The sequence below is a fragment of the Trichoderma asperellum genome, chromosome 1, assembly GCF_020647865.1.
Source record: "Trichoderma asperellum chromosome 1, complete sequence".
Taxonomy (NCBI): Eukaryota; Fungi; Ascomycota; class Sordariomycetes; order Hypocreales; family Hypocreaceae; genus Trichoderma; species Trichoderma asperellum.
The window spans coordinates 5285831-5297255 of NC_089415.1; the positions used below are offsets into that span (position 1 = coordinate 5285831).

The 11425-nt window shown below is 50.9% G+C and overlaps 4 protein-coding genes across 4 annotated transcripts; 3 read left to right on the forward strand and 1 right to left on the reverse strand.

Moving 5' to 3' along the window:
- Positions 1-89: 89 nt before the first annotated feature.
- TrAFT101_001637 (uncharacterized protein) lies at positions 90-1508 on the forward strand. Its single transcript, XM_024902387.2, has 2 exons — positions 90-465; positions 543-1508. Exons 1-2 carry the CDS (start codon positions 170-172, stop codon positions 1447-1449), a joined length of 1203 nt encoding a protein of 400 aa, XP_024762755.1. The 5' UTR covers positions 90-169; the 3' UTR covers positions 1450-1508.
- MDE1 (Methylthioribulose-1-phosphate dehydratase) lies at positions 1468-3694 on the reverse strand. The gene is made up of 3 exons (XM_024907763.2): positions 2639-3694; positions 1882-2391; positions 1468-1740 (listed from the first exon to the last, which is right to left on the reverse strand). The coding sequence occupies exons 1-3, from the start codon at positions 2788-2790 to the stop codon at positions 1647-1649; spliced, it is 756 nt and encodes a 251-aa protein (XP_024762756.1). The 5' UTR covers positions 2791-3694; the 3' UTR covers positions 1468-1646.
- Positions 3695-5516: 1822 nt separating this feature from the next.
- TrAFT101_001639 (uncharacterized protein) lies at positions 5517-7078 on the forward strand. Its single transcript, XM_024905156.2, has 2 exons — positions 5517-6312; positions 6461-7078. The coding sequence occupies exons 1-2, from the start codon at positions 6145-6147 to the stop codon at positions 6875-6877; spliced, it is 585 nt and encodes a 194-aa protein (XP_024762757.1). The 5' UTR covers positions 5517-6144; the 3' UTR covers positions 6878-7078.
- Positions 7079-8913: 1835 nt separating this feature from the next.
- TrAFT101_001640 (uncharacterized protein) lies at positions 8914-10891 on the forward strand (the record flags this gene model as incomplete). Its single annotated transcript, XM_024899557.2, has 4 exons — positions 8914-9018; positions 9161-9458; positions 9544-10328; positions 10397-10891. 4 exons carry the CDS (start codon positions 8914-8916, stop codon positions 10889-10891), a joined length of 1683 nt encoding a protein of 560 aa, XP_024762759.1.
- Positions 10892-11425: the final 534 nt, after the last annotated feature.

Sequence of the window (11425 nt, forward strand, 5' to 3'; positions counted from 1 at the left end):
GCATATCGCTATACAAGGTACTTTACTGGCCACGCCGAGCCAATGATGATGATGACATGTTAGCTTTGAAAGTTGTCTAGGTAGCTATCAACTTTTCAAGATTCCTGATTTTTACACAACGAAGCAATATTTTTGGTTTTTTCTTACTGCGAGTTTTTAAATAACAAAGATGTCTCTGGAGGGACTGCAGGAACGGCTAGCTGCCTTGCAGGAGACTACCGCGCAGCTGAGGGAACTGATCGATCGATTGGCAAACGTGGAATTTCAACCAGGATCAGTGCCTTTGAATATCGAAGAGGAAGGGAGTGTGAGCGGAGAGCTTAGCGCAGAAGCTGGCTTAATATTGAAGAACGGATTAGAAGATCAGCAGCTGCTATGTGAAGAGGCGAAATATCTGCGGCGAGGCGGACATGAGAAGGAGAGGCTTGAAGATGGGATCGAGAGGGTAGGAAAGGAATTGGCCAGGTAAGGAGACCCGAGACGGTTCTTATCCCAAGAGATATTAAGGCAATCTGGCACATGCTAAAATTATATTTATATAGCCATCGATCATCACTTCGAAAGGCACGCCTATCAGCGAAGAAGAGTTTAGCGCGGGCACAACGACTAGAAAGAGAGCTCATGGTACAGTCCTTCTCCGAGCCCATTTCGGAGACAGATACCTCCGTCGGCGGCAGTGCCGAACAATCACAAGTTATATCTCGACCCGTACGACCTAGCTACCATCAGAACCGCCAACTGCAGTCCAGTCTATCGGAAGAAGACCGACAAACGGTGGGAGCAAGCAGCAACGTCACAAATGCCCTGCGACGGACACACGCCCTCATTGCGTCGGAGCTGACAAAGAGCGAGTTTGCGCGGCAGACGCTGACGGAGTCGTCGGCTGCGTTAAAGAAGCTGGACGAGTCGTATACTTCGCTGGATGGCATGCTGGCCAGCTCAAGGGATCTGCTGGGCACGCTGCTCAAGTCTCAGAAGAGCGATACGTGGTATTTACAAACGGCGCTGTACATGCTGATGGTGACGGGCGCGTGGCTTGTGTTTAGGAGGATCTTGTATGGACCGTTGTGGTGGCTTGTATGGTTGCCGCTGCGGATTGTGTTTGGAGTCGGGTCAAAGGCTGGAAGCGCGGTGATGAGTAGTACCCGCGAGCCTGGGCAATCTGGAAAAGCTGGGGTGGTGATTGACGGGGAGATTAAGGTGGATGGATTGCCGGACGAGAGCTTGCCTACTGCAAAGGTGGGATGGGAGCCGAAAGTGGCGCAGGAGGAGAGGGATGGTAATGATGAGTCCATGGTTGACAAAGTTGGAAAGATTGTGGATGCAGTGAAGGAGGCTGATGAGTTGGGAGCGATACCTGGAGATGCTGAAGATGGTCTTGATGATTTGCAAGGAAGCGAATCTGCAGAGGTCGTTGTAGAGGATTCGCGGCCGAGAGATGAGCTATGAGATTATATCATGCATAACGCGAGAATTTATAATATGATATAAAAAAAAGAAGATTTAACATTCATAACTAAATCCTAACATTGTTAAAAGAAAGGATGGTTTCTACACCTTTTGAACTCCAATCTAAAATCCCAAGTACCAAGTTGACACCTCCCTTTCTCTAGTTTTTTCTTTCTCTTCTTTAATCCTACGTCGCCTTAGGACCTCTGAGGCGCAATCTGGGCAATGTCGCTGATCCAAGGTAGGCCGAGCTGATGCATCTCAACAGCCAGCTGGAAGAGGTAGTCCAGACTATTAATTCACGGAAACCAATATCAGCACTGTCCGTCTGTAGTGTATACATGCAAAGGAAGAAAAGAAAAGAAAAGAAAAGAAAAGAAAAGAAAAGAAAAGAAAAGAAAAGAAAAGAAAAGAAAAGAAGCAACCACTCACCTCTCGCACTGAGTCTTTGCCTTGTGGACATTATCCCCCCACACATAGACACCATGCCGCCTCACCAGCACGGCATATGTATCCGGATACTGCTCCATGGCCGCCTCCAGATACTCGGTCAAGTCCTCCTCATGCGGCGTGTTCTCAATGACGGGGATCCTCAGCGTATCGTGGTACCCCAGGTTACCGGCCTTGCCGAACCCCTTGCCAAAGCCCTTGATCTGCTCAATGTTGTTGATCTCAAAGACGCGGCTGTTGCCCTTTGCCTCGAGCAGCAGCGTGACCAGCACGGCCCAGTGGGAGTGCGTGTGGATGCAGCAGCCGGCGCCGCGGCGGGTGAAGGCCGCGAGGAAGAGGGGCGTGCACTGCGAGGGCTTGTAGACGGGAGGGGAGCGCAGGTAGGTGCGCTGCTTGAGGGAGGGTTCCTGGTCTTTGAGGGAGAGGACGTAGATGTCGGCCGGTTTCATGAGTTCCTTCTGGACGCCCGAGGGGGCGAGGTAGACGAGATTGCTGTTTCGGGGGGGGGGACTGTGTTAGTTTGGGTTTTTTTTTTGTACAAAGCGTGAGACAGTATGTGTGAGTGTATAGTGTGGACGTCTTATACATGGTTATGTGAGTCTTATATGTCATTTCTTCTCACTTGAGATGGCACGAAGCGAAGCTCATCCGCATCGTCATCGTCATGCTTGTCACCGGGCAAATGAATATGGGGGATAAAACCTCATCAAGGGGAAGGGCGAGGGGAGGGGGCATCTACCCATCTCTAATTGAACATCCTCCTCCCGTACCAGTAACCCATCCCAACGTCCAAAACTTGGCGCACAACGAAGGGATGAGGTTGGCAGGGTGCTCAGGGTCCGTCGAGGTGATGAGCTGGTCCGGGTTGTCAACAACAGTAGTCTCAGCCATTGCGAAACGGGTGGTTTTTTTTTTTTTTTTATGTCAAAAGAGAAATAGATATGCAGCGATTCGTAATGATAATAATTGCTTAAATGAATTATTTGTCTCTCTCTCTCGAAAAAAAAAAAAATACAACAATTCGAGCCTCTCTTCTCTGTGCTGTCGTTATCGTGTTAGAGAGCTTGTTGCCCCTCTCAATTTAGTGCACCTTAATTTTTTTTTCTCCCTTGCTTGCCCCTCCATGCGCGAAAATGACGAGCTTAGCTGTGATAGGTAGGCAGGGAAGCAAAAAAAACGTGGGCTGCTTGCTGGGAGGCGCGCAAGGGCCACCTTTTCATAACAAAATGATCTCGATTGTTGCAAGTGAGATAAGATTAGATCGGCAATTCTATACTATGGGGCAGAGTCCGGAGCATGGTCTTTTCCCATCGAGAACAGCAGTCGAGATTGCCATGGTGAAGGCGCGTATAGCGACCTCGAAGTGTACTTTTGCATGTTGCATGCCCGCAGTGTCGCGTCTCGATTGAGAAACGGCGCTGCCATTGATTAGTGTGCTCGCTCCTCGTACCTCGTACCTGTTTTTCCTGCACTTTGGAGTCTCTCCTTGCGTCGTGGTTGGTCGGACGCTCGCCCTAGTTACTAAGCATCCGCCCTCGCTGACAACTGTTTCAGCACCTCATTTCAATCTTGTAAAGCAGCTTGTCTCATTGGCCCGAGTGAGAGAGGAATGGCGAATCAAAGGTTGGGATCGTCAGCGCGTTCGCCCGCGTTTACTGCTGCTAGATTGCACTTTATAATATGGATTCTGCGAGAGAGGAGGAGTTAAAAAGGGGACTCGCAAAACTACCTTTTTTCCTCACAACTCTGTGGTGCCTACTGTGCAATTGTCTCAGACCAATGTACGTATGTAGGGTTGAGCCGGTCCTGAAATTAACATTCAAGAGCCCGCATTACACGTATCGCTGCGGGAGTTGCAGTAGTATCTACCTAGTGCTGCAGCTCCAAGGGGTATGGGATTCTTCTTTGCCATCGTACTAGCTACCTCGCACCTCAAGAGCCACGGCCGAATGGATGGAGAGCCACTACTGGGTAGTTGGTGACCATCATCAAAGCATAATGAGCTGAGAGTGCCGAGCTACCAAAGCTGAAAGTACCGCTCGGGGCTCCATCGTAACCAAGCTCCATGGTCACAAGGCCAGGAGAAGCCGAGCCCAAGGCCAATGTTTCTGTGGAAATTGCGGTCCCTATCCTCAGGACACAGGCGGATGTCGCTGGGCCTGCCCGTGCATACGACTTTCAGCTGCACAAGGAGCAGACGTTCCTTTGACCAGGGGGCCGCAGTCAGCTTCACCAGCCGCAACTTGGTTAGATCCCCCTTCGGAATCTTGCCCCGTCTGGCACGGCCATGCACCGATCGCCAAATGGAGCCCTCGTATAAGAAGGAGCCAAAGCCTTTTTGCCTCCAAAGCACAGTGCGAAGACAAGAACCGGGACTGGGCCTGGCTTGTATCTTCAACAAAGGGAGCGCCGCAACCCCTGGTGGCTCGCAGGTCACAGGCTAGAGAGCCTAGCCTCACGGGCTAAGGGCCGTAGTATCAAGCATTGTGTGGTAAGCTGGCGATTGTTTGCTTTGCTATCGTGAATTGGCTTTCCGCTGCCCTTCTTTTTTGGGTTTACACCAGTGTAAGCCTCCCCCTTTCGTATCCATTGGCTATGCTGTGTTAGCGGATGTTCGTGACACGTTTCGAAATCTGAAGATGGAGAGAGCAAAAAATATATTTAAAAAGCCGGAGAGTGGCACAAACGGCAGCATGAAGTGGCCAATGCTGGTGTTGATGTTATTACTCACCAATGTCACCGTGTGACGAATTCCAGAGGACGATCAAATTCAAAATACGGCTTGGACTTTTGTCTTAGTCACTAGAATTAACCACCCAGCAAGTCTTTCGCTAGCATGGGCTGCCCTAGCGCCGCTTCATGCCCCTGCAGGCCTTAGCCGAATGGAACAAAACAGCCAATAATGCTTGTAAACACACGACTGTTGATGGTAATAATGTGGTAGTATGTGCTAGCAGTTCTAGTTGCAGCGGGGAGACAATCGGCGATGGGGGACGGATGAGTGGCCTATGAAGAAGCTTCAACTTTATGCTGGTGCCATTATCTTGACAAGGATCAACCGAAACGTAGCTTAAGAGAGGAAGAAAAGAAAAATTGGCATAGACAAAGAGGAGGCCTCGTTCCGTCACTGCGCCGCATGAACAAAACAGATTGGAACAAGGGAGCCAGGGTACGAGATACTTGCAGACCATCAAAGGTGGTCCGTCCCACAAGCCGCACACAGCCTCTATGGGACCCATGGCCGAGATGCCGACAGAAATCAATGACCGCATCGCACAGCGCAGGCCTCGGCGAAATGGGCCGTGATCTGGGAACTGGCTGGAGGACGGCAGAAGGGCAGAAGCCGCACCTGTCCTCGTCGTTGGGCAGAGTCAATGCATGCACAGCAGAGGAGATCGTCACGACTGGATACGAGCCAAAAACGCCTGTGTAGGCTGCGAACACGCAGCAACGTTGGATTGTCTTACGAGGCAAAGGGCAGCGGGAGTGCCACAAGACAACGTGAAGGAAAATCTCAGGCGCCACGGCATCAGAAAGAAGTTGGGGGTTGCAACGGGTTTGATTGCGGCTGCTGCATCGTGGCGCCACGCAATTAAAGACGCCGCCTTGGCTTTTGCGCCGCCGCCGCAGAGAACGGACGTCCATTCTATCTGCGCATGTCGTACTCGCAATTAGTATTGCAAAAGCAAAGAGTTGAGCCTCGAATGTTTACTTTGCCAACACAGATGGGCAACCATCGCCGTAGCATCGAGGGCAGCAAGCAAGCAATGCTTGGGCGGGGCCCCTTAAGACCAGCAGGTTTTTTGTCTCATGCCATGCACCCAAATTTTGGCCAGCTCAAGGCCTGGCGCTGCACTAGGAGATTTCCCGCCCGGTACATGACCCGTACTGTGCGCCGAAAATAACCACGGCGAGGCTTGCCGCCAGTGCGTTATTGGTCTCCTGGAGCTACGAACGCTCGTTACGCGCCTGGGGCCTTGGCTTTGGGACTTCCTGGCCGCGTCCTGACCTTTTCGTCGGGTGCTCGTACTATTAAAAGGGAGATTCCCTGCTCCTCGGCGTGCAACTGCTTTTTTTCTCCTCTCTTTTCCTCTCTTTTTTCTTCATCATCTCGATCGTCCTTCGACTCGTCCTTCGCTTCGGTCCATCGCCCACATTCGTTCGTGTGCTTGTTACTCCACGACCTCCAGTGTCAGCCCGTCTCTTTGTATACCCAACAAAAGAAAAACCTTCACTACCGTCACCATGCGTTTCTCCGTCCTTCTCTCCGGCCTCTTCGCCGTCATGGCTGCTGCCGAGACCACCTCTGCCCCAGCTACTGCTGTCTCCATGAGCCCCGCTCAGGCCTCTCAGCTGGCTTGTTACAAGGCCTGCCCTGAGGGCGATGTCAACTGCCAGGCTCACTGCGTTGCTGTATGTTTTTATTTATCCTGCCTCTATGCTCTCACTTGAACTCTCTCGCTCTCTCACTTTGATGGCATGAGAAGAGCAAAGTGAATGGAATGCCCATAGCCACCATGACGATACTCCTGATAAGATGACTTACACGTATATCCAACAGGTCCCCTCTCCCGACGGCGCCCAGGCCAACGCCACCACCCAATGTGTCGCCAAGTGCCCCCAGGGCAACGGCAGCGCTGCTGATACCAAGGCCTTTGGCGACTGCATCCAGAAGTGCATCAACAACCACTACTTTGTCACCTCCAAGGGCACTCCCGAGGCTACTGGCGCTGCTGGTGGCAACAACGCCGCCAACTCCAACACCGACTCCGCCGCTGCCCCTACCGGCACTGGCTCCTCTGAGTCTTCCGGCACTGAGTCTGGCGCTGCTCCCACTGGTTCTGCTACCAAGTCCAGCGGCAGCTCAAGCACCAAGACCGGCTCTGCTTCCACCACATCCACCACCAACGCTGCTCCCGCCATCATCGCCTCTGGCGGTGCCTTTGTTGGTGTCATCGCTGCCCTTATGGCTCTGTAATTTCTGAGATATCCCTTGACTTTTTTGTTGTCTTTTGCTATCTTTTTAATTTCAGTCTTGGATAATGTAAAGGGGGTTAATTTTCCTGGTTTTGAAGGACTTAATGACGATATTGTGTGTATTTAACCACAAAACGTAATATGGATTGGTTGGATAGGGATAATACCAAAAGAGCCTGTTTGGACAGCTTTACGTCTTGCGATTCCATTCATCTGTGATTCTACGAAACCTTGTGAGCCTGAGCCAATGGAGAGTTGATCTCACCCCATCTGTGAGATCCAACGTCTTGCGATTCCATACATCTGTAATTCTATTAAGCCTTATGAACTTATAACTTGAGCCCATGATGGAGAGTTGATCTCATTCCATTTCTGAGATCGGCTAACCATCGTTAACACTTGGACCAGTGAGCGCATCGTGCAATCAATCATCTGATGTGGGGAGACTTTTCCACCACGCGCGACGTGAGTTGCGGACCCTGCGCAGATCGTATGAATACATGCAATCTACCAAGTACTACGAGGTAATACCTATCCACCTATATGGCAGGTAATTCAAGCTATTATGTCCTGTGATACTACTAATCCGAAGCCGTCACACATACACCGCATAAATTAGTAATTGCTCCATGTATGCAATTTGTCTTGCATATATCGACACGTGCTGTCGGATACAACGTGCAGACTTTGTTTGTTATACAAGATTACCCAGCTTCCTAGTAGGTAAAAGGTCATTGGCTACCTTAGTAGTACATGTATATACCAGATACTAAGTCAATAAATTGAACTCGGAGTGCTGATATATAAAGCAATGCTACGATGGTTTCCTCGATTTGGAACGAAATTGCAAACGCTGGAAAGATGGGCTATTTCAGTAGTTGAATAGCTGTTCCCGAAATATTCTCGGCACATCTGCGCGGGCTAGTGCCTTAGCGGTGCCTCTGTATACCACTCTCTGGTGCAACTCCGTAATAATAGCGGCAAACTTAGCGGCTTGTCACATTAATGGGGCACCTCTTGTGTGCATTAGAAATCGATCGATGTGCTAAAAATTTTAGGCTCTCCATAGCGTTGGGGAGAAGAAAAGTGCAGGGAAAACAAAGAGGTTGAAGGAGGAAGAAAAATTCGCCGTGATAGCATTCAAGAGCATGTTCCGTGCTGCATGTAATAAAGCAGAAGAGCTGATCTTTGTGTCGGCATCGTGAGCGCCTTAATCCGAGGCGGCCTCGTTTGCTCAGCGCCATATTGGACATGTGGCATCTTCTGTCCCGTCTACCTAGCCAGGTTCCTCCACCATTTCCCCTCCTCCGTCTCGCGGGTAATAAATTGATGCTACCAACCGCGTAATAGGATCAATTGATTGGGCTTGGGGATAGAAGCAGGGCATTTGTATAATGAATAAACAAGAGGACATCTATTTCTACACGTTTTATTGCTATTGATAGCTTTCGCTTGCCGGATTGCCTCAATTGGCGCTGACTGTCTACTTCCCCAAGGAATTCCAAAGGATTCCTAAAAAAAAAAAAAAATATGTGGTGGATAGTACTTGCAGCATCCATCAGCAGGCCAGGCCCCACACGTGGGTTGCAGCGGCGCCAAAGGAGCTCATCCGGGACTTTATTCTCGTCTCCTGCAGCGCCTCTGATTGGAGAATTGGGCTGCTTCCGATGAGCACGGGTACGTACATTTTGCGATTTAACCCAGCCTGGCAGCTCGACCCCCGCATCAAGAACTAACCTGGCAGCTAAATTCTGGTGGTGGCCCTGGATAGCTTCTACGTGTCCTCAAGACCTGGCTGGCCTGTTCCCCAGCCTTCTTCAAGTGTCGCCGCGCGCATCTCAACTTTTTCCTCTTCTTTCTCCTTCCTTCAACCAAACTCTTGAGAAATCATCTTTCTCTTCGAGCGCTGGGACTGCTTTGTTGGCATCACTTCCTTCTCTTCTCCCCCGCACTCTCCAAGCACCATCGTTGCGCCCTGCGCTCTGATATACTTTTTGCAGTGATTTCAAGCCTGTCGACCAGGTTGCGCTTCTCACCATGAAGTTCAACACCGTCGCCGCCGCCGCGGCCTTGTTCGCTGGTGTCGCGTATGCCGAGGAAGTTGAAGAGTCCAAGGCTGTGCCGGAACTCCCCACCTTCACTGTAAGCTGCTTTTTCCTCTTCCTCTTCCTGTTGAATGTGGAGACAGAATGCTTTGTTTCCAGAAGCAGCCGCAGCCGCTGCTGCTTGGATGACCATCGTAGGGCCATACTGCGAGTTGCGTGCTAACTGACATGACTACCAGCCTACCACCATCAAGGCAGACTTCCTTGAGCAGTTCACCGATGACTGGGAGACACGGTGGAAGCCTTCCCACGCCAAGAAGGATACCTCCGCCTCCGACAAGGACAAGGAGGAGGAGGAATGGGCCTATGTTGGTGAATGGTCTGTCGAGGAGCCCTTCCAGTACAAGGGTATCGAGGGCGATAAGGGGCTTGTCGTCAAGAACGCTGCCGCTCACCACGCCATCTCGGCCAAGTTCCCCAAGAAGATTGACAACAAGGGCAAGACCCTCGTTGTTCAGTATGAGGTCAAGCTCCAGAGTAAGTTGACGCCCGGGAATAGAATTCCAATATCTGCAAGACGAAGGCATCTAGACATATGCTGACCTGCGCGTGCGCTTTCTAGACGGATTGGACTGCGGTGGTGCTTACATGAAGCTTCTGCGGGACAACAAGGCTCTTCACCAGGATGAGTTCAGCAACACTACCCCGTACGTCATCATGTTCGGTCCGGACAAGTGTGGCCACAACAACCGGGTTCACTTCATCGTCAACCACAAGAACCCCAAGACGGGCGAGTACGAGGAGAAGCACCTCAACTCCGCTCCCTCGGTCAACATTGTCAAGACTACCGAGCTCTATACCCTCATTGTCCACCCCAACAACACCTTCTCCATCCGACAGAACGGTGTTGAGACCAAGGCTGGCAGCCTCCTTGAGGATCTCACCCCATCCATCAACCCTCCCGCGGAGATTGATGATCCCAAGGACTCCAAGCCCGAAGACTGGGTTGACGAGGCACGTATCGCTGACCCCGAGGCCGTGAAGCCCGAGGACTGGGATGAGGAGGCTCCTTTCGAGATCGTCGACGAGGAGGCTACCAAGCCTGAGGACTGGCTCGAGAACGAGCCCACTGTCATTCCCGACCCTGAGGCTGAGAAGCCCGAGGATTGGGATGATGAGGAGGATGGTGACTGGATCGCCCCCACCGTCCCCAACCCCAAGTGTGACGATGTCTCTGGATGCGGCCCCTGGACCAAGCCCATGATCAAGAACCCTGACTACAAGGGCAAGTGGTCTGCCCCCTTCATTGACAACCCCGCCTACAAGGGTGTCTGGGCTCCTCGCAAGATCAAGAACCCTGACTACTACGAGGACAAGACTCCCGCTAACTTTGAGCCCATGGGCGCTGTAAGTTGAAACCTTTGTTCAACTAATTCTATACCAGGGTGTTTGCTAATTGATTCTGTTCTTTGCAGATTGGTTTCGAGATCTGGACCATGACCAACAACATCCTCTTTGACAACATCTACATTGGCCACTCCGTTGAGGATGCCGAGAAGCTTGCCAACGAGACCTTCTTCGTCAAGCACCCCATTGAGAAGACTCTTGAGGAGGCTGACAAGCCCAAGGTTGACGACATCCCCAAGTCTCCTTCTGACCTCGTCTTCCTCGATGACCCCGTCCTCTATGTCAAGGAGAAGCTTGACCTGTTCCTTACCATTGCCCAGCGTGACCCCATTGAGGCCATCAAGTTCGTTCCTGAGATCGCTGGTGGTATTGCCGCCGTTTTCGTTTCTCTGATTGCCATTATCTCCGTTCTGGTCAACCTTGGCGGCTCTTCTGCCCCTGCCCCCAAGAAGGCTGCTGCCACCTCCAAGGACAAGGCCAAGGACCAGTCCGAGGCTGCCGCCACTGGTGCCGACAAGGCTAAGGGCGAGGTCACCAAGCGCACCACTCGCAGCCAATCGTAAAAATCTATTAAAAGGACGGCTGATTTTCTTTTGTTGAGTGAATGGGATCAAATAGCGAGCGAGATGTGAGATGAACCAAAACAACATATCCAATATACCAATATCTGGGACAGAACCCACAATAAGATTTGGAAGCATAGGCGACGGAAACATGAATAACTATTATAAGACAAACTTTGTTAAAAAAAAAAAAAGGAATCTATTGCTATTATTTGCCCCCTCTTGATTTGAAAATACTACTACCCCAAGTGGTGCCTGTCAGATAAGATCCCAGGCTTTTTTTTTTCTCTTTGTAACGGACGTATTATGGAGCACATCGGCAAGCAGTAAGCAGCGGGACAGATATGATTGTGCAGATAAATGTTACTTTGCAGGCAGGTAAGCGCCGATTACAGCTTAGGGCACGGCCTTGAAGAAGGGCACCAATGCATGAGTCGAAGGAATCAGGCGCAAGCAACACGTGGCTGCTAGTTTTTTTCTTCTTGTTCGTATTGGTATCAAGGTTGGATTGATTGATTGTTTGGTGATTGTTGA